Below are 22,620 nucleotides of genomic sequence, written 5' to 3'. Positions count from 1 at the left end.
CAACACCATATGAGAAGTCTTTAGGAGTCATGGTTTATCTTTTATATCATGTTCAAAAGGATTATAGTCTGCCATAGAATGGGACCAGAGATGAGCTTGATCACTTGGTTGCTTGGTAGGATGTCGGTTGACATAGAAAGGGTTTGACACCTCTAAGTTGATGCATCAGAAGGCTCGTGACTTGATGGTTAAACTGTTTATTTTGAAATTGATTTTAAAAGTAACACTATTTGAACTTCTAAATTTTTTTCTTTATGTTGATAACCTGCCTTTCCTGGTAGTTTACAAATCACTTTCTGGTGGTCACTAAAATTGACCAGAAATTAAAGTAAAGCAGTCCTGCAAATCATGATTCTGAACCCAAAGTGACCTGGAACATATTAATTGGAGCTTGGTCCGTTGAATAATCAGGTGGATGGAACCTATTTACACCCCTTTCTGTACTTCCTCTACCTCGGTGTAATGGAGCACTTATATTTCCTTGGCCTGTTTCTTGCATGGTTATCTTGATCTGATGGTTTAAATTTGTGGTTTGATTTTCCTATAGCCTTTTCTTTTATAGGTTTCTCTCCTTTTTTCATTAAATAAATTTTTATTTTTTAATTTATAGAAAGAAGTCATTGATTTCCTTAGGGCTCCGTTTGCTTTAAAGTACAAGTGGCAGCAGTTAAAAAAGGACTCTGCATGTTGTCCTCTATTGGGATCTTCCTATCCAGTTGTTCTCGCTGGATATGTACTTTCTTTGAGAGTGGTGGTTGATTGTACGCAATTTTCCTTCTCTTTGTGCACCCCCATCCCTTTGGGGAGTCTTTATGTATTCTTTTGTGCTCCTTAAATATATTTTATTATCCTTCCAAAAAAAAGAATGTAAGGTTTTTAATTATAGAGTTGTTTCGTAGGAAGTAAGAAGAAAGGATGTCAAGTTCCACCGTGGGGCCTACTATTTATGCTGAAAGATTGTAAAATAAAATAGAGGCAAGTAAAATATTTCGCCTACCACACTGACCGCTTCTCTTGCTGATGCCAGTTATTCTCATCCTTTTCCTGCCCTTAACTTCCCTCTTTGGAAAAGGATTTGCCCTATCAAAATCAGTCTCTCGGTTGACAGCCCTCTATGACCAAGGCTAAGACCAGGAACCTCTTTTCGACCGGCTCAAACAATCGCCATCATTGGCTCACTGATAAACACTAACCCAAACCATAACTATCTTCTGAGACTTTGGAATGACAAGCATGTTCTCCCCTTGCCCTTGAACGAGAGAAGAACTACTTATCTTCTCTCAGATAGCGGTCGAGCGGTTCGCATCTATGGTCAATCAATAGGTCCGTGGATCTATTTTCTATACGATAAATCGCCATCTTGTACCACCACCGATTCTCGTTCTTATTCGAGCCCCCCATGTCGTGACTTGTCAAGATTTTAGGAAAGGCTACAAGAATTTTCAGCCCTGGTAGTTGATAGTCATTGTACCGGAAGAAAAAAGAAGAAGAGGTTGATGGTTTTCTAGAAGTAATATCCATAATTAAAATGATTTAACATATAAGAAAAAGGAAACATGTATGGTCAGAATGATTGGGTCCAAACATCCTGACGAGTTCATCAATCCAGACTGGGTATCACCTGATCTTGCACCCTTCTGTTTTGGGAAGTAAGGGATTAAGTCAAAGGGGTGGGGCAGTTGCCCAGGCTACATGATCGATGTGTTTTAATGTTGTGACTGGTGACTGCCGATTTTGATGATCTGTGGAAGTTCAATATTAAATTTGTTCTTCTCTTCATTTAGCTGAATTGCTTTTTTTCCTGTTTCCCTCCCTATGTGTCCTGTTAAATAAGTCATGTTAATGCTCTTTTAGGTGTTGAAGAATAATTCTGATGGGTCTGAGACTGGATCTTTGCTACAGTCAATGAATCACACTCTTACCATATTTGGTTCAAGGCTTCTTAGACACTGGGTATGAGGTTGGCTCACATGCTGCTTTTGTTTTGCATATATTTCATTTGACTTGAGAGATTTACTGCATTATGCAGGTAACCCATCCTTTGTGTGATAGAAGCTCAATATGTGCACGTTTAAATGCTGTTTCTGAGATTGCAGACTCAATAGGACTCTGTAGAGACCCACAGAGTTTTTGTGGACCTTATGAGAAAGATTCATGTGTGACTGTACGATGTAAGGTTATCTATTTGCTTTCTTCAGTTTTAACGACTTTAGGAAGGTCACCTGATATTCAGCGTGGCATTACAAGAATTTTCCATCGGACTGCCACTGCATCTGAGGTACTAAAGCCTTTCCAATGACATATTGTAATATTACATTGGAAGCAGACTTCTTGCATGCTACTCATAAACTTGTTTGCTCATAAATTGAAGCCTTCTGCTGTTTATCTTTCCATGTAAGATTAAAATAGCTGTTAAAATAAGGATAACAAATAGGCATCGTGTGCTGGTGTAATCAATTGTCAATCTTGTTGCAAATCTTCCAAAGCAGTTGGAAGTCTTGTTAGATGTGAATGAACTGAATTCAAATAATGTCGCTTTCGCTCTGGTCATTCTGAGAATCAAAGTGGATCACATCCGTTGTCTATGGCTTAAATTATCTTACCTACCCAAGTGTCCTGCCAAAACGCAAATGAGACTTGGAGAAAGACCAGTTATCAGTTGATACTTAAGTCATATGGGTTAACCTAAACATATATTGTAGTGTTTTGCTTGAAAGGTTATGTGATGTTTTGATCATTTTATTATGTTATTGACATTACTCGTTTCATGAAACTAATATCTTCAAATGCTGCTTATTTTCCTTCTGTGTTCTGTAGACATATCAGATATGAATATCACACCTATTTAAGGTGCTTAATTCCAACTTTAAAATGGTTCTGAAGGCATCAAGGAGTGTTTTTGGTGTGAACTATTTACCAGTGCAAACTTGGTCTCCCTCCTCCCCCCAACCCTTGGGCTTTATTTATGGTTTGTCAAAATTCACTTGAAAGCAATAAGCCTGTTTGTGCTTATTTATGTCCTAATGAGAAACTTGGTAGAACTACTTGTTCAAATCCATTGAGCTATTTGCTGGTCAAGTGAGTACTGCCAAACGCTACCTTAGATGTGCATCAATGTACTTTGCCAGTTCATCTTGTTTTTCTTATATCAAATGATTGTGTATATTAGGAAAATTAAATTTCATTTCTCTCTTCCTCCCTCCCATTTCAATCAGTTCTTGAAGTTCTATATATGTTTCCGAGTTTCTGATGTTTTAAAATGTCTTCATTTGCTTCCATCCTCCCACTTGAATCAGTTCATGAAGTCTATACATGTTTCCAAGTTTCTGATGTTTTAAAATGTCTTCATTTGCTTCTATTCGTTTCTCAAGGGGCTGATACACAGGCCAATACTAGCATTCTGAACCTTTCTTTTGACTGAGATACTGCTATAGCTCAATACTATCAATTAGTCATCTCGTCTCCTGTATGCTGACGTTTCCAGTGCCGAAATGCTACAGTTTGTTTCAGTCATGCATGCTATTTTAGATGCTGGAAAACAATTTCAGCAACTCCATATTGAAGAAGAGGACTATGACAGGAGAGTGGAGGAGCAGGTTGTGCATTCAGCTTTATTGAGAAGGTTGATTTTGACAGTCTCATCATCCACTGTAATTGGTCATGCTGCTAAGCTTCTAGCTGTTCTTAACAAAGATGCAGCTGATCAAGGGGATTTGGAGAACTTATTTAATGTTTCTAATGGACAATTCCCAGAGGTGTGTGCAGAATCGGCAGATACTTTACCATCTTTGGTCTGCTTTCTGCCCTGATTTTATAACTTCTTAATTTGTTTTCTCTACTCATCTAAGATAACTTATGCACAGGTTGCTAGAGCCCGGACGGCAGTCCAAATGGCAGAGGAGAAGTTGGATTTACTAATTGGTCTTTACCGGAAACAGCTTGGGATGCGCAATTTAGAATTCACAAGTGTGTCAGGATCCACACACCTAATAGAGGTAATTTCATTAGCATTGAATTGGGGGAAAAGTTTATGGAGTCAAATTGTTGTGGATTTGTGACTAACTAGACTTTATTTAAATTTACTGTCCTCCGTTTCTTGATTTAATATCTCAATATAATCTGCATGCCTTTGCTATATTACAATACATCTATTTTCTGTTCTTTATACCTTTATCTTGTGTGCAATGTGTGACAGATTCAGATCAAGAATAAGCAATACTTAACTTGTGCAAGGGAAGAAGAAGAGACAGAAAAAGAAGAAAAGAAGAGAAGAAGGGAGAGAAGAGTAGACCAATTGTGAAAAGAAAGTACCATAACTGGCTGCTAAGAGATCAATTTTTAATACCAAGTTTTCTTAATTACAATATAAGGCCTCATAAGCCCTCGAATAAGAATGCACAACCTGCTCATCCACTCTCCTCAAGTTGGAGCATAAGAATCACCCATGCCCAACTTGGAACAACCTTGAAGAAAAACATTTCGAAATATGGCCTTAGTAAACATATCACCAAGTTGATCAGAAGAACTAACAAAAGGAGTAAAAATCAGCTTCTGCATCACAACATCTCAACAAAATGATAATTAACCTCTATATGCTTGGTATCCTCTTGAAAAACCAGATTACTGGCAATGTAAATAATAGCTTGATTATCATTGAACATAAAAAATAAGCTTACCGATTGAACCCAAATTCCTGGATAAGTGACTTCTGCCACATCAATTCAGTTATAGTTTGAGCTGTGGCTCTATACATAGTGTCTGCACTAGACCTAGCTATTGTAGTTTGTTTTTTACTCTGTTAAGTAACTAGTTTTCCACAACATAAATACAGTAACTAGTCGTAGACCTCCTATTAACTTTAGCTCCTGCCTAATCAGCATCAAAATAACAACAATATCAATATGATTAATGAGGTTTATAAATAAGACATTTCCTTGGACCACCCTTAAGATTTCTCAAGATGTGATGTATTGCCTCATAGTGAACCTCTATATATTAGGTCTAGTAAACGTAAGGTAGATGAGTTTACCAACCAACCTTCTATACCGATTCTTATCTGTAAAATCCAACCATTAACCCTTAAGTTTTAGATGAGGATCCATGTGTGTGTTAACAAGCTTAGAGCTTAACATGCCAGTCTTTACAAGATCTAACACTTTCTTCCTCTGAGATAAGCTAATACCCTTCCTGTTACGAACAACTTTAATTCCCAGAAAGTATTTGAGAGCACCTAAATACTTTTAGTTGAAGGATTTAGGAGCTCTCAAATTTTTTTTTTTTTTTTTGAATTGAAATTGTTTGAAGCAAAAAAGGTGTTAGCTTATCTCAAAGGAAGTACATATTAGATCTTCTTGCTGAGATTGGCTTGATAGGCTCTAAGTTTATTGATATTCCTATGGATCCTCATTTGAAACTTGTAGTTAGTGATGACAAAGATTTGTTGGACAACCGTCAGTATAGAATGTTGGTTGGCAAGCTCATCTATTTTACTGTCACTAGCTTGACATATTGATGTCAAAAGTCCCAATAAGATCCATCATAAATTCCAATGAGACTTAAAATAGATCATATTCAACAGTAAGATCAGATCTGAAAATATAATCCGATTTAGTTCAAAACTTGCATTACTTGTATCTCACCAAATAGGATTCTGTTGGGGCTGAAATTTAGATGGAATGGAGATCCTGTATGGGGGGGAACAAACCATCAAAGTTTGAACAAATTCTACCAGCTGAATCAAGACTTATGCTGGTTGCAAGAAAAAACAAGCTTTTGGTGATGGCTGGATCGAGACTTATGTTGGTTGCAAGAAAAAGGAAACTTTTGGCAATTCTTCAAGAACTTGGGCTGGAAGCGTCGGATGATCATCAAATTTGGAGAAAATGGTCCTCAACAAACCCTCAAAATCCTGCAACAATTGGTGATTTGGTCTGGAAGATATGTATTTGAAATCTCATCTCAGGAAAACCCTGAATTTGGAATCGATAGACTTTGGTTGTGTCTTCTGATCGGCAATCTTAGAGGGTTTCAGTCTCACTTTAAACAATAGACAAAGGTAAAAATAGAAGAAGAAAGAAAGGAAGAGGGTGAGAATCAATGAGGATGAAATGAGGATAGGGAATGGCTATCTCAGTTTGGGTCTCTCATTGGCATAGTTGATGCATCGACAAGGCGAACCAAGGCGTTGGAGTGCTTAGGCCACAGTTTGCCCGCTTTAAGGTGAACAAGGCGCCTAAGGCGACCTAGTATTATTTAGTATGCTACATATATCTTGTATCATAAAAAATCAACATTAAGCCACATTAAGCCATTAAAAATCAACCATAAGCCGCATCAAATCATAAAAATAAAATTTAAGTTACATTAAGTCGTCTAAAATCAACATGTTGAGAAATTCTCTTGTTCTATAATAAGTTTGATTGGTCAAATGATTTTATGTTTACATGAGAGTTTTTGTATTAGGTATAGTAGAAAATCAACTTTCCAACAAGTCTATGATTACTTAAATCTGAGTTGTAATGTCAAAATTATCTTTTGGTCAAGCTTATTTTAAAGTGCGCGAATACTGTTAAAGTTACCTGAATGAAAATAATTTATGGACATTAAAGCAAAAGATCATTTTAACGTACTTTTGGTTTTTAGCATTGTTTTACCATGATAAGAGATAAAATTTTCAGAATTGAGAAAAACACCAGCATTTGAAAGTTGAACATCGCATCTACAACAAAAAATCCAGTTTTTGTTCTTAGACTGGGGGTTAACTTTTTATCCTTTTGGAATTTGTTTTTAAACTTATTTTATTAGATTCAAATTGGGGGTATTTGCTTATTTATGAATAATATCTTAAGTAAATGGTTAAATGATATTGGGTAATTTTCAGCGCCACCCCCTTAGAGAATGCCATAATTAGAGTGACACCCCCTGCATAATACCAAATTATGCTCGCACTTCTACCATTAGTCGCTGTTAAGTGAGGTATTGAAATGACGGTTGTACCCTTTTGACTAAAACACATGACCAATTCATATTTTACCCAAGTCCCTTAATACCTCTAACCTCCACTCACCTTCACCGTGGAGTTCAAGGAGGGTTTCCTGCGCACAGGCAAGCGTGCTTCAGTGGGCGCACTCCCCAGCATTGTGCAATTGATGGGTAGGGCCTTGTGTAAAATATAGCACTATTCCAATTAATAGATCATACTTAACAGATGGGTAGGTTTAAAACATTCATCAAAGAATAGAAAGGGGAAAAAGAGCCTTTTTAGTTACTTGACCAAGACGAAAGAAAGCAAGCATTGCGGAGGGGTCAACCGTTTCACCTTCTTACTTGCCTACACTAATAGTAGGACTCTTAAAGAACAAATAAGCTGAACAACACTATCAGGGTGTCTTATTGTATATTCCTGCTATATGTACGACAGGAGCAAAAACTTAAGGGTTCAGAACAATTAATTGACATAGTTAAAGGATGACCCATGACATCCTATAACATACTTGTTCCTTAATAAATATGCTGTGATATTTTTATTTCTTTTATCTTTCAGCTGTCCATTTCCGAACTCAGGCATCTTTGTAAGTGAAAATTTGAGCACTTCAATTACAGAGCAGGTGAAAAAAGGCTGAAACCAAGAAGAGAATTCACTTTGACGAGAGCAAATCAAAGACTTGAAGATGCAGCGCGGACTTCCGTTGCCACTTGTTGCAGTCCGACACCACTCCTCGCTGCCCATCGCCGCTGTAGCCATTGCTTTTCAAGGAGAATAAAGGCTTTGGGATGAAGAGCACAATTTCGATTTGGGGATGGAGCTCTCTTTTTTGTTTAATTTATTTTTTTATTTAGGGTTATGGGGTTAAGTGAGGGTATATTAGGTACTTCACTTTTTAGAAGGGTATTTTGGTGTTTATAAAAAAATATACCAGCTGATATCAGCATTTGAGGTATATTCCGTTATAGCGACTGACAGCAGGGGGTGCAAGCGTAAATTGGTATTATGCAGGGGGTGTCTCTCTAATTGTGTCATTCCCTAGGGGGTGGCGCTGTAAATTTCTAATGATATTTGACATAAATAAGTCCCAAAATATAAGGCGAGAGGCAGCGCAATAAGGCAACTATGGTCTCTCACCATCAACTCCAACCTATCTCAAGCCAAAGTAGTAAGCATAGCTCGCAAACAATCTCATTAGTCAATCCATGTCTTTTTGTAACAGTAATGCCTCTTTCTATAGTAGAGGTTAGGGACTCAATACATGGTAAGGAACTAAAAAGGGAAACAATCTAAAATTAGAAACTATTGACTTAAGAGTTAAGACACAAACTTCCTATCTATAATAACTTGCTCAATAAGAAAGAAACAAAGGACATAACTAGACTTTCAAAATACTCAAAGGATAGAAACCTAATATTCTTAATGACTAAGAAACATAAAATAACTACTAATCCCGTATAGGACTTAATCCCCAATATTTGGGCTTCTAACATTGACCCATTACAAATTTAACCCAAAAATATAAAGCCCATGGACCATAAAACCCATTGGACACTCAAAATAACACATATTAGTCCATTATTGGTCTAGTTTGATGGCTGAAGTAGAGAACCAGAATTGCACCAAAATCGAAATCTGTTCCAAGAGCGGACCACACATAACCAGGCTGTCTCTCATAGTAGTTGAATCCCAAAATCGGTCTGGGCTGGTTTTGGCCTTGCTCATGTGATCTACATCACATATCATTTGGAGTTGGTGTCAGTACTAGTAGCCAGCTCATGGAGAATCCTAAGCAGGTTTGCTAGGCTCTAAGAGGTAGCATGTCGCATCTTGAGATATCTTAGTGGTGCTCCAGGGACAACGCTTATTTATAAGAGTTTCACTTCCTCATTTTCCTTTCTTTATTATTATAAGATCTTTTGCTAGGTCTTACTTTGAAATAGTGCTTGAGGATTTCCTTGGAATTCTGGTAATCTGACTAATATGCTGCGGAGATCAGCCTGAAATTTCAGAATGGATATTTTTATGTAATTTGGTTTTTCTCTTTATGCCTGATTTTCATGGAAGTGTTTCTGTGTGGGTATTTGGACTCCTATGGTTTTCGACCATTTTTTAATTGTTAATTTTCCTTACCAATGTTTTGATGGAAGATAGTAGATGAGTTTGTTCAACAGAAGTTCTGTTTTTCTCTTTGTTAATTATAATTACATTGTATTTTTTATTATTTACTTATTAATTATATATTTTATTAATCTTATTATTAGTAAAATAGTATTGTTTGGGTCCTAGTTATTTCAGGTCATTAATGTCAAGTTGGCAAGGGCTCATGGTTTCAATGAGTGCTGGTTATGCATTAAATTTCCTTTAATTTCTGTGTATGTCATTCATTATTTTTCTTGTTTGATTGGAAGTTAACTTGATTCAGCTTTGACTGCAGTTGCTGTCGAATGTCAAGGTTCCGTTAAATTGGATTAAGGTCAACAGTACCAAAAAGACAGTTCGTTATCACCCTCCTGAAGTCTTGACTGCTTTAGACCGGTTATCACTTGCCAAGGAAGAACTTTCTGTTGCTTGTCGAGCTGCATGGGATAGTTTCTTAACGGGATTTGGTAAATATTATCCAGAATTTCAAACTGCTGTACAAGCCCTAGCTGCTTTGGACTGTCTGCATTCACTTGCCATCCTTTCGAGAAATAAGGTTGATTCTGTAGTAGTTGATCTCTTTCTTAGTGGAATATACTTATTTTTCACACCAGTTTGTCACTTGTTGGATACTTTGATTATATTTTAATTCATTTAAGCATATGTTGCAGAATTATGTCTGTCCAACTTTTGTGGATGATGACGAACCTGTCCAGATACATATTCGTTCTGGTCGCCATCCAGTATGTAACTCTAACAGAACCTAACTGCATTTCAAATATGCTGAACCATATTCTGTAATTATTGCATGCACTTTTTTTCTCTTCAACCCTAACACAATTGAGGATTTATTTAGTGAACACAACTTTTCAAAAACATTGATTCTGTTTATTGCTGATGCAGTTGCAAGGCTGTACTGACCTCAATAGGAACCTATTTAGTTATTAAGGGTTACTTTTTTTTTTTCATTTAGTAGTTGGGAGAGTGTTCTCTATGGGGGAGCGCAGCCTCAACCAGCGTCTCTCACAGTCTGTCTTTCTCCTCTGCCTATATAGGTCATTTCACTTGGGGGAGGAGAGAGACAGACTGTGGTGCAGGCTGCACTTTCCCACAGAAAACATTATCCCTTGATATTTAATCTTGTTTTAGCCAACTATAGAAGTGTATGAAATAGAGTTTGTGTTCAATGCAATTTCAGTTTCAGGATATGATTAGAATTGTTTTTAAGTATTTGTATTTGCATGCATGCAACCATCTAATCTCAGTGTAGAAATGGAATGGCAGTTTTCATTGGTGTTGCTGCCAAGAGCTGTGGGTGCTCAAGTACTGCTGTTTCTTCTCCTCTTATATCATTTCTTGTTTCAGGGCTGTGGATAGCAACCTAGATCTGAATTTTCACTTTGATTGAAGTCCATACGGTTGAGTTTTCTACTTCTCAGTTTGAATACATATAAATTACTGGTGCCTGGTGGTCTATTCCTCCTATTGTGGGTTGAAGAAGAAGACTGATTTAGGAAATTACAATCAAGGAAGAATTGCCCTTATTTGCAAAGTGATTCAACCTCCCTACTCTAAATTGAAATACCATATCAGTCCTTTTGGAATTAATCACTAGTAGGGTTTTTGGAACCTGGGGTCAGTAATTATAAGGAAGAAAACTGTTTCTTTAGCAGAAGGTGATAAACCTAAAAACTTTGCACCAGCCAAAAGAAAAGATAAACTGAAGAACTGGCCTTAAAGAGAAAGGTGAGGGAGAGAATTGAAGAAGCCAAAAATTTTAAACTATGGAAACCATGGCACATTATTTTAGCACATCCCATACTGTGACTCCTCACCTGAAAAGATAATATGCAAGGTTAGTGTCTATCTTCACATGAAAGGGGATGAGATGGATTTGGACTCTGATTTCTATGATGACATGACAAGGTTTCTTCTTTCTTCTCAATGGAAATCTAGCATCCTCAGTGGTTCACCTTAAGAATTTTGACTCTAGATTTTTGGAAAGCTACAAGACTTGAGGAATGGATAATGTGTCTGCTTTTCTAGGGCCACTGCTCCTGAGTCCGGATGTGACTGCTAAATTCAGATAGTTTTCTTGTCATTATCTTTGAAAACACACCCAATAATGGAGGGTCTCAGGTTGCCAACGGAGCAACTATTGGAACTCAGATTCCATCCTGCTTGGTCAAGGGGATGAATCGATCCTGCTTGGTCAAGGGGATGAGGTCCGGCATAATTTAAATATGTAGTCTGTTCCTCAGGACCAATTCCTAATTATCAACGTCTTAAGTTCCATAGAATATTGTGGTCATGGGACCAATCCCTGGTGATATCACTTATGTTGTCCCATTGGATATAATGGATGTGGAAATGATGGATGTAGAATCTGGTCCTCACAACCAATACCTTTTTTTTTTTTTTAAATTTTATAATGAATGCCAGAAAGCAGTGTCCATCCCTAATGATGGAAGAACAAAGCAAGACTAAACAAGGAATGCAATGGATAGAGGCCCACAATATGTTAATTGGGGTGTGTGCACTTTCTCAATTTCTTTTCCTCACTATTGCATAGATACTGTAAATTGTGGAGAATGCCAGATTTGTGGGGTACATTTCTTATAGACTATGCGTATTTATCTGCTTCTATAGAAATTATAGACAAATCCATCTGAATGCTGATTGATTTGAACTGCTTAAGAGAGCACTCCAATCCGTTGGCATGGATTCAATGCCCTCCTTAATTTCCTCACTGTTGCATAGCACAGTAGGGAATGCTAAATTTGTGGTGTACCACATCTTATGGACTATGCATATTTTATCCACTTCCATATAAATTGCAGACAAATTGATGCTGATCATAGGTACTTCTCAAAGTACCAACGAAAAACAGACCAAATCCACAAAAAAACCTGCTGTTCCACTTGAATCTGTCTTGGTTTAACTGAACCAGTTTCTGGATCAGTCCAGACCTTCTGGCTTGGGTGTTACTGGCGCACTGAGGCCTAGATCATGGGGATCTAGATCATGGGGATCTTCCTAGGACTAGTTTGCTATTGTTTTATCACTTATTTAATTCCCTGGACTAGTTTGGTATTGTTTTATCACTTATTTGATTCCCTGTGAAACTAGTTTGGTATTGTTTTATCACTTATTTGATTCCCTGTGAAGTCTGGAAACTTCTATCTTAATCCTAGGCCTATTAAATGTCTTTTAGTGGAAGTCCTAGTCCGTTTATAAATCTTCCTATAACTTGCGGATGGGAGGGATTTATCCTAGTTTGTTTTAGTTATTTCTTTCCAGGTTGTTTCCAATCGGCTGATAGCTTTCCTAAAGCCAATATGATTCATCCCTTGCAGTTTTTAGTTATTGATGTGAGGGCTACAGCCATATTTCGTGATTTTCAGATGACTAAAGATTGGCAGTCTGCCCCAATGTTCTGTGTGATTCAGAATGGTTGCTGTGAGAGGCAGTAGCACCCTTGGTGAGATGCTAAGGTAGGGCTGGTGGGATTCTAGTGTAAGATATGATTCACCTCCTTCTTCCCAATTCTTGTTCTTTATTTCTCCATCAAATCAGATTCTATTTCTGTCCTTATATCATATTATACTTCTGGTTGTGTTTCTAATTCTGAAACTTCAGATTTGAGTTCAGTTAATCATTGTTAAGATCTGTTTCAGTCAATATTTGAAACTCTACAATTATACATCGATTTCAAGGAATCCCTTCCGTATGAAGAATTTTCAAAAATTCAAATTTTGAGCTCGGTTTTCAATTCTGATTTCAGATATAGCAATCAGATTAGGTTCTTTATCCATTCCTGTGCACAAAATCTGATTTTGACATTGATTCCTTAGTCCTATTGTCAGTCAATCTTCTGGATTCTACCAGATAGGATCTCTGATTTCAGTTCAGGTTTAGATTGATATTCTGTTGCTATTACTGAGATCTATCACTAATCTATTTATCTGTTGATTACTGGTTTGGATGCTTAGAAGTCTGATTTTGTCTACTGTTATAGAAACCCAAAATCCAGAATTCTATTGGCAACTCCAGATCTGAATGGCAGACCCCAGTCAGATTTTTGAGGAGTTATTCTATCCTATTAGACAGATCCTTGACCAGTCTTTTGTCCATATCAAATGCTGTTTTGAGCGTTATTAATTTCTCCTAATTTCTGGTTCTTAACTTGACTGCGATTCTGGTAATTTTTGGAGTTCTGTTAACCTAGTGACCTAGGTGATCAGTAACCCATCACAAATCCTTCCAAATACTTACTGATTTGAAGAAGCAGTTCCAATCCAGTGACATCGATTCAAGGCCCATATGTATCTTAGCTGTTGGAAGATTACAATTGGAAGATTTCAATCATAAAGAGTTCTTTTATTTGTGTTTTCCAAATAACTTATCTAATGGCAAAAGGTACCATACCCCAAACAATGCACCCTTTAACTTAAAAGATAAAGATATATGTGGACATTTATGATGTTCTCACTCAAAGCCTTCATTCATTTCCTTCCAACCTTACAGAGACACCTAATGAAGCGCCAGCCATCCCAAGCCACATTATAAGAGAAACCCCTTCCTAGCCCCTACTTCCTACACATGAATGCATTGATTAGTCAATGCAAAAGTCCAGCCTTTAAATGGTCCATCTTCAGTAACTATCCTAGGGCCATTAATCACAAAATACTTCCACCCTTTGGGGGAACTTCCTAATCAAAGAATCATAAAATGAAGACTGAATAAAGGTGGTGGAATCAGAATTCCATTCACAGGATCAGAGGGCTCATTAAACAGCAGCTTCAATACTAAGATTAGTCCCAATTTCCAAAGTCTGATCAGCTTCAAAGTTCAAACTAACATCAGTAGATGGTCTCCCTAGGGTCATCGATATCCCCAAGAGTGATCTCAATCTGATGGTGGGATGATGAGATATTGTAAGTCCACCAAAATACTAGGCTTCAGAATTAGTAACCTAGCTATAAATCCACATCAACACAGAATCCCCATCAAAATAAGAGCCATTCAATATAGGGAATAACATATATCAGTGCCAAGGTAAACCAAAGGACAGAAACTTCGAATCAACAGCATTCAAAAATTAGAAAATAAATTCAAAACTTCAATCCGTAGCAGCCGTTGTTTTGAATTTAGTTTCTAATTTTCGAGTTGTTATTTCTAACCTAGATTCTTCTGTGTGAGAAGCATTTCCCCACAAAGTAAAAGCTTCTTTTTTCCAATACTACAAATCGTGGGGGCTGTAGTGCAGCACTTATTTAATCGATAGTCTCAAAGCAAGCCTCTCTTCTGTGGAGAAGAAGATCCCTTACTAAATACAATCCAATAAAATTAGAAAGTAGCCTAGCTTCCATCCTAATTTCTGGTTACAACAGAATAGTAATTAAATAACTACTTAAAATATAAACAGTCATTAAAAATAGAAACAAAGATTAAAAGAAAATCTGCTTTAAGCCTCCCACACAGGTCATTAGAAGGGTCTTGTAATGGGCCCAAACCAGGCCCATTTGTTCATTTTGTTGGGCCTATAACTACAACCATGAGGCCTTATAATGCGGGCACGCTGGCCCCGTTGCTGGCCTATATGAAGGCCAAAAAGGGCCTGGTTGATAGGAGCTGGCCTGGTGAACTGTGGCTGAATCTTCCTTCTCTTCTATTGCCATCGTCCTGCATCAAAAGGCCTCTGCCATTTTCTTTTCTTGAGTGGGAATTTATAGAATGGGTGCATTACATGTCCTTGAACAATTAAATTACTGTATGAAATACTTTATTTCTCATTCAAGAAATATGATTCTAAATTTAGGAGCCATTTAATCTACCCATTGAAATCCTCGAAGCATTTGCTGATTTGACATCCTTAATTGGGGGAGTCTATGAAGATATGATGAACAAGTATTGCAACATAAAGCTGTCTGTCCCAGGTAAGGATATAAAATGGTCATTTTCTCCCTTATATTGGGAATGAGATGGTTGTTATAGCTGATAAATCACGAGGTTAATTTCAGCAGAATGTCCAAAAGCTTTTCCATTTCACAAGAGACAACATAAGTGAATTTGGTTTAGCTAAGGGCTTAAATCAATCAAAGTTGGGCCCTATCACACTTTTGTGAGGTTTCTTGCAATGATTCAGGCAACTTAAGATTGGAAATGTGGACTACTATTCAAAATTAATTTTAAAATCTTTACTGTTGGTTTTGGTGGTTAATGGATGTTGATCATTGTTTATGTTGTTTTTGCATTATTTTTCCAGGTTCTGGAGGCAATACTGCAAGATAATTTTGTCCCGAACGACAGTGATTTGCATGCAGATAGAGAGTATTGTCAGATTGTTACTGGTCCAAACATGGGTGGAAAGAGTTGTTATATCCGCCAGGTTGCTCTCATAGCTATCATGGCTCAGGTAAAATCTGAGCTTTCATCTGGACTGGCCATGTGTAAAATTTTAGACATAGTCAATGTTACCCTCCCAAGTATTGGCATACTATTTTATTGTATTTTCAGCCATCTACTCTGTTTATTAAGTTTCACTTCTGCACTGAATTTTGAAAGCTTGATATTGCCACTGCCCAACTTTCATTTGGGATGAAACTTGACTAGTGACCAGGGGACCTTGGGGTCTGTCTGTCCACAAAATTTCAGCCCTATATCGGATCAGTCAGAATTGGCCGAATCAGATCGGTATCGGCCTTGACCGATCACTGATCTTGTCCAATCCAATCCCGATACATGGTATGGTCCAAGGGTAGAAACATAATAAAAAAAACTTATTTTATTTAAAAGCAGCCGTAAATCTGTCCGATACAGTCCAATCCAGGCTGATTTGGATCGGTATCAGCCTTGACCAATCCCAAGTTTGGCTATGCTGTCCATGGATTCCATGATTGATGTTACGGCTAGGAAAATCTAGATTTTGGAGTGCATGATTTGTGTGATGAATCCTTTCCTTGAACATGAAGTTAAATCCTGCATGGTCATGCTTTCTCCAGAATGAATTTTAACCTTTCTTTGGTCATAGGAAAGTCGCTTTTTTATAATTAATTATTTATTACCAACCCAATTGTTTAAATTGTGTCAAGAAGTTCCAACTGTTCCTATTTTATGTTTAACATTTCCTCATTAAAAAAAAAAAAAAGTGAGCAATCTTATGAACAATGCTTTATAAAGTGTATCCTCTGATCCCTCTAGGTTGGTTCCTTTGTACCAGCGTCATCAGCAAAGTTGCATGTGTTAGATGGAATTTACACCCGAATGGGGGCATTTGACAATATTCAGCAAGGAAGGAGCACTTTTTTAGAGGAACTGAGTGAGGCTTCTTACATATTCCACCATTGCACATCACGCTCACTGGTGATCATTGATGAACTTGGGCGTGGCACAAGTACGCATGATGGCATTGCAATTGCTTATGCAATATTGCACGAACTTGTGGCACAGAAAAGATGCATGGTCCTCTTTGTGACCCACTACCCTAAAATTGTGGATATCAAGGATGAATTTCCGGGCTCCGTAGGGTCATGCCATGTTTCATATCTAACAACACAGAAGACAGTGGAAATTGCAGATTCAAAATCAGATCAGAAAGTTGAGAATTTTGACCAAGGCAATCTCACTTTCCTTTATAAAGTTGTACCTGGCATATCAGACAAGAGTTTTGGTCTCAATGTTGCCAGGCTCGCTCAGGTTAGTCACACTGTTTGTTGTACAGGCCTTATGTTGCAGTTCATTTAAGTTAATTAGTAAACTAAGACATGCAGTCTCTTAGTATCCTACTACCAAGAAAAAGAATTATCAAGTCAACACAGTTCTGGAAAATCACATCTGCACATTTTTCTCAGCACTCTAATGAACTAATAATGAAAGGTAAATTTCCTGAGACGTTGCACTGAGTATTAGTTCCCAAAGAATTAGGGGCATAATATTTTTACGGCAACACATAGTTAGAAAATCGCTTCCTGATGCTCAAGGCATCTGTTGACTTTTATATGATCTTACTTATCAATGCACTGAGGCTGCATACATTTGCCCTTCCCAGACCCTGCAGTAGCGGGAGTCTCATGCACTGGGTGGCTCTTTTTTCTTATTTTAAAGAGGAAACAATGAAAGATGGAGGAGGAGGCGGAGGAAGAAGAAGAAAAAGAGGGGAGTGGTGGTGAAGGAAGACAGGGAGAATGTTCATATCTGGTTGCCACTGCCTGCTGCTCCTCATTCAAATACCCGTCCTTGGACCAACAGAAGCCCTAATTGGACTCTTCAAAATGAGTTAGTAGACTTGTAGATGTTTTTATGTCCATAAAGTTCATCTTATTTACATGTTAATACTTATCTTTATTATCGTACCCTATTCCCCATATGTCCCTATGTATTTATCACAATTACCCTTCATTGAAAAAGCATTAACGCTTGCCTTGGTCCTGCGTAAGCAATGTGATACAAATAAGTCAATGGGTTTATTTTATTGCAAATAAGCCTTGGGTTGGGTTATATATGTGTTGGGCCTTTGATCCCATGGGTTTTCTTTGTAATGAGCCACTTTAATGGGCCTAAAATATGGGTAGAAAGTAGGAAAACGAGATTTAATTCATTAATTTAGTTAGAGTCCTGTTTTGAGTTTATTTCATTTGTTATTTCAGTTTGAGTCAGTTTGGGTTTCCCTATTAGTGAATGACTAGTTAGTTACCTACTCCATGTTGGAGTTTTAGTCCTAGTTCTATTTGGAGTCCAACTCCTATTAGGTATTATCTAGTCCTACTTGAAGACTAACTCCTGATTAGGTAATGATTGATATTCAGCCCTCTATATATAGAGGAGCATATTGATGTGGGGGGGTTCCTAGGGGACTAGGTTTCCTACAAGATTAACTAACTAGGTAGGGTTACCTCAAGGGACTTGGGTAGACAGGACAAAAAAAACTCAACAAACAAGATTTAACATGCAAAATAGAATAAGACTAATAAATAAAGTAGCAAAGGGCAATAATAATCTAGGAAGAAAAACACATAAACTCACTCAAGCTTCAAGGGGAAACATGGGGTAGGGAACATGGCAGCAACCAAAATTAGGCTACAACACTAGTTTATTAAGCATCAAAAGTAATGCTATATGCTCTAAAATCAGTTGTACTAGCGATAAGAAGACCAGCAATACTTAAGGCAAACAGTGTAGTAAATAAAAGGTTAAACAATGGCAAAAGAGGGGTGGGTTTTAATGAAAGTAACAGGGTAAATAATGAGGGGATAATGGAGGGAATGGGAGGGTTTACTCTATACTTATCTGCTGCCCAGGCTTGAGAATAAAGGGAGAGAACCCAGATTCGAAGAAGATGTCCAACAGCAGTCCGATTGTTGACAAGAGATCAGCAGCAGCCCAGTCCTTGTCGTAAAGGATAACAACAACCCAGTATTGAAGAGAAGATCAGCAGCAGTTCAGCATCAAAGACAGCAGTTCAACATCAAAGGCAGCGACAACAGTTCAACATCAAAAGGTAGTAGCAGCAGCAGATGTTGGCCGGCAACAGTAGACAGTAAGCAGCAATAGTAACAATATACAGTAGTAGTTTGAGTCAACAATCCAGCAATAGTTCCAGTGAGAAAAGGTATAAAAGTAAGAGAGGGAGGGAGGTAAGAGAAGAGAGAACCGAGAGAGAATAAAGAGAGAAAAGGCGAGAAAGAGAGGGTGAGAAAGACGAGATTGAAAGAGAGAGAGAATCGTGAGAGGGGTGGGGGGTTTGCTCATTGGCTGTTTTTTTTCAATTATCATTCATTGATTTAGAAGTGTCCAATGGCCTTACATAAATAAGAGACTAATTACTAAAAAGAAAAGATTATTCTAGGAATGTTATTTCATAAACAAAGAAACTTTCTAAAAAGAAATTAATAGGATAATTACTTAGTTTCCTAATTAACTTAAAGACTCAAATAAACAAAATCCTAGGAAATAAAACTACTAAACTAGTAGATTTGGTGGGGGCCACACATTCTTGGCAAAATTTGGAAGGAGAGGACTCGATCCAGCGCTGGAAAGGTTGGATCGAGCCTTCCTTTCTTCTTCTTCCTTCTTCTAATCCTCCAACCACAAAGAAGGTTGGGTCTTCTTCTTCCTTCGGCTGTACGTCTTGATGTCTCCATCAACTTTCTCCGGCTTGGAAGAATTCACTTCCTGTGAATTAAAGCTCATGTAATATTCAAGTAGGTCTGGGTTGAGTTGTTGGACTTCTTGCATTGTGATCCAGGTGTTATCAATTTCCGGACGTCCACGCCACTTGACCAAGAACTCTCAAGAACCTCCAGTGTGTGTGGACACAATCTTCTCATCAAGGATTTTCTCAGTTTCTTCAGTCCTCGTGACCATAGGCACAGGTGGTAATGAGGTGGGGGGAAGTGGTTGGTTTGGTTCAGTAGTCTCATCAATGGTGAAGGGGAAGTCCTCAAGTCATCAAGATAGAAAGGGGTAATGGTAGAGGTACTATGGTATGGGACAAGGCCTTTAACATTGAAAATATTACTGATTTCCATACTAGCTGGTAGATCAAGAACATACGCATTGGCACCTATCCTCTTGAGTACTTTGAACGGACCTATGCTACGAGCATACAGCTTGCTCGCTTTTCCCCTAACAAAACGTTGCGGCTTAATTCTAACCATCACCATATCACCCTCTTGAAACTCTTGTAGCCTTCTATGCACATCTACCTTTGACTTATATTATTCGTTGCTCAGTGCTATCTGTCTTCTTATACCTGCATGCAAATCATGTATATGCTGAGCAAAAGACTCGGCTGACTGGAAGGTCCTAGAACTAAACACGACTAGGATAAGGTCTATGGGTGCCCGGGCTTGGTATCCTGAACAGATCTCAAAGGGGGACAGACTAGTGGTACGGTTCTTAGAACTATTATATGCAAACTCAGCCTGGCTAAGGACTCGATCCCAACTGGTAAGGTGTTCGCCTATGAGGCAACACAATAAATTCCCTAAGCTCTTATTGACAACCTCGGTTTGGCCATCGGTCTTAGGGTGGAAAGCTGAGGAGAAACAGAGCTTCGTGCCCATCATCCGCCACAGGGTCCTCCAAAAATGACTAGTGAACTTAGCATCCCTATCGGACACTATGGTGGGACAACCCATGGTACTTGACAACCTCATTAAAGAAAAGTCTGGCTACTATGGATGCATTAGAGGTCTTAGAGCATGGGATGAAACGGGCCATCTTCGAGAAGCGGTCCACAACCACATAAACAGAATCATGGCCCCTCGAAGTTTTTGGTAGACCAAGCACGAAGTCCATGCTAAGGTCCTGCTAAGGGGAATGGGGAATGGGGAATGGGTAGGGGAGTGTACAATCCTGTGTTTTGCTTTTGTTGTTTGGCGGTCTGGCATGTCCTACACTGACTCACAACTCTAGTAACATCCCTCTTCAGTCTTGGCCAAAAGAATTAGTCTTCAACGAGGGTGATGGTCTTATCTCGACCGAAATGGCCAGTGACTCCCCCAACATGTAATTCCCAGATCAGAAAATCTCGGAGTGAAGTCCTGGGAATGCACAACTTGCTTCCTTTAAAAAGGAAGCCCTCCCTAAGTAGGTAGTCCGAGCGGTTGATCGGGTTGCCTTCACTCAAGGAAGTGAACGGCTCACTAAAATCAGGACAGGTGGGGTATTGGTCCTTGACTCGCTCGAACCCTACAACCTCTACACATTGCCTGGAGTAGCACACTAGCCCGACTCCTAGCATTGGTGCAACTGAGGAACATGTTCACCCGGCTTAGTGCATCTGCAGCAGTATTCTCGACACTAGGTCTGTGCTTGAGTACAAAAGTGTACTGTTGGAGAAACTCAACCCACTTGGCATGCCTCTGGTTAAGTTTCTTTTGGGCACTCAGATATCTCAGAGCCTGGTGGTTAGAGAATAGCACGAATTCTTGTAGTAAAAGGTAATGTCGCCAATAGCGCAGTGATTGGACAACCGCATAAAATTCCTTTTCGTATGTGGAATATCGTTGCCTAGTTTCATTAAGCTTCTCACTAAAATAGGCAACAGGGTGACCCTCTTGTTCTAGGACACCACCTATCCCAATACCAGATGCATCGCAATTCACTTCGAAGACCTTAGAGAAATCTGGGAGGTGTAGGATTGGAGCTTCAGTCATAAGCTTCTTAATCTTATTAAAGGCCTTTGTAGCACTCTTAGTCCATTGAAACTCATTTTTCATGCAATCGGTGATAGGAGACATAATGGAACTAAACTGGTAGATGAACCTCTTGTAGAAAGTGGCTAAGCTATGAAAGCTTCTTACCTCATGGACATTAGTTGGCTCATGCCACTCTACAATCGCTCTCACTTTCTCAGGGTTAGCAGATACTCCCTGAGTTGATACAACAAATCCTAGGAAGATGACTTGATCACTCATGAAGGTGCACTTCTTGAGGTTGACATAGAGTTTCTCTTGTAAGAGCACATGAAAAACCTTCTGTAAGTGATCCAAGTGGAAAGATGGGGTCTTACTATAGATGAGGATGTCATCAAAGTAAACCACTAGGAACTTGCAAATGAATGGTTGAAGCACTTGATTCATTATCCTCATGAAGGTGCTAGGCGCTAGGTGCATTTGACAAGCCAAAAGGCATGACTAACCACTCAAAGAGGCCATCCTTCGTCTTGAAGGTTGTTTTCCACTCATCTCCAGGCCTAACCCTAATCTGGTGGTATCCGCTCTTGAGATCAATCTTTGAAAAGATCGAAGAGTTGGCCATCATATCCAACATGTCATCAAGCCTAGGGATAGAGAACCTATACTTGATGGTGATCTTATTGATGGCCCTACTATCAACATACATACGCCAGATGCCATCTTTATTTGGTGTGAGCAAGGCAGGTACAACACACGGGCTAAGGCTTTCCCTAATGAATCCCTTCTGTAGCAGTTCATCCTCTTGCTGTTTGAGTTCAGCATGTTCTTTGGGATTCATTCGGTAATGGGATAAGTTCGGGAGAGAGGGTCCTGGAACTAAGTCAATAGCGTGCTGGATGTCACGCATAGGGGTAACTTATTAGGTAGTTCCCCAGGGAAAAACCTCTCGAATTTCCTCAACAAGGGTCACACTTCTCTAGGAGCCTCATTGCCTCAATGAATAAACGTGACCTATCGATATTACTTTGTACGGCAACTAGAGCATAAATCACCCCTGACTCTTGACACTCCTTCAAATTGTTGTTGATTTAAAATGTTGAGTGTTTTGGTGGGGGTGTGTTTGGATGTACTTCCCTCGTGTTCTGGAACCCTAACTTCCCTAGGGGCACGGGGGGTCAGTCTAATCTTCTTCCCTTTGAACTCAAAGACAGAGGTGTTAGACTTTCCGTAATTGGTGACATCCCGATCATATAACTAGGGTCTACCTAGGATGATGTGGGCAACATCCATCTCTAGGACATCACACCACACTCGATCCTCATATCCTACAAAGTGTAGGGGAACTAAACA

The 22,620-nt window shown here is 38.7% G+C and overlaps 1 protein-coding gene across 3 annotated transcripts in view; it reads left to right on the top strand.

Annotated features, from left to right (window-relative positions):
* LOC122086443 (DNA mismatch repair protein MSH3) overlaps nucleotides 1-22,620 on the top strand; it is a 43,509-nt gene that overhangs the window by 9,279 nt on the left and 11,610 nt on the right. For all 3 annotated transcript variants that reach the window (XR_006142421.1, XR_006142420.1, XM_042655245.1), the window contains exons 4-11: nucleotides 1,855-1,953; nucleotides 2,030-2,278; nucleotides 3,501-3,755; nucleotides 3,864-3,995; nucleotides 9,423-9,683; nucleotides 9,799-9,870; nucleotides 15,396-15,545; nucleotides 16,331-16,825. Coding sequence is in view for 1 of the 3 variants with exons in the window: in XM_042655245.1 (XP_042511179.1) it covers nucleotides 1,855-1,953; nucleotides 2,030-2,278; nucleotides 3,501-3,755; nucleotides 3,864-3,995; nucleotides 9,423-9,683; nucleotides 9,799-9,870; nucleotides 15,396-15,545; nucleotides 16,331-16,825 (1,713 nt within the window). In the remaining 2 variants the exon portion in view is untranslated. The remainder of the gene's footprint in view (nucleotides 1-1,854; nucleotides 1,954-2,029; nucleotides 2,279-3,500; nucleotides 3,756-3,863; nucleotides 3,996-9,422; nucleotides 9,684-9,798; nucleotides 9,871-15,395; nucleotides 15,546-16,330; nucleotides 16,826-22,620) is intronic.

This window comes from Macadamia integrifolia, chromosome 8 (assembly GCF_013358625.1).
Source record: "Macadamia integrifolia cultivar HAES 741 chromosome 8, SCU_Mint_v3, whole genome shotgun sequence".
Taxonomy (NCBI): domain Eukaryota; kingdom Viridiplantae; phylum Streptophyta; class Magnoliopsida; order Proteales; family Proteaceae; genus Macadamia; species Macadamia integrifolia.
The sequence above is the reverse complement of the archived record's forward strand: the minus strand, read 5'-3'. Positions and strand labels throughout refer to the sequence as shown.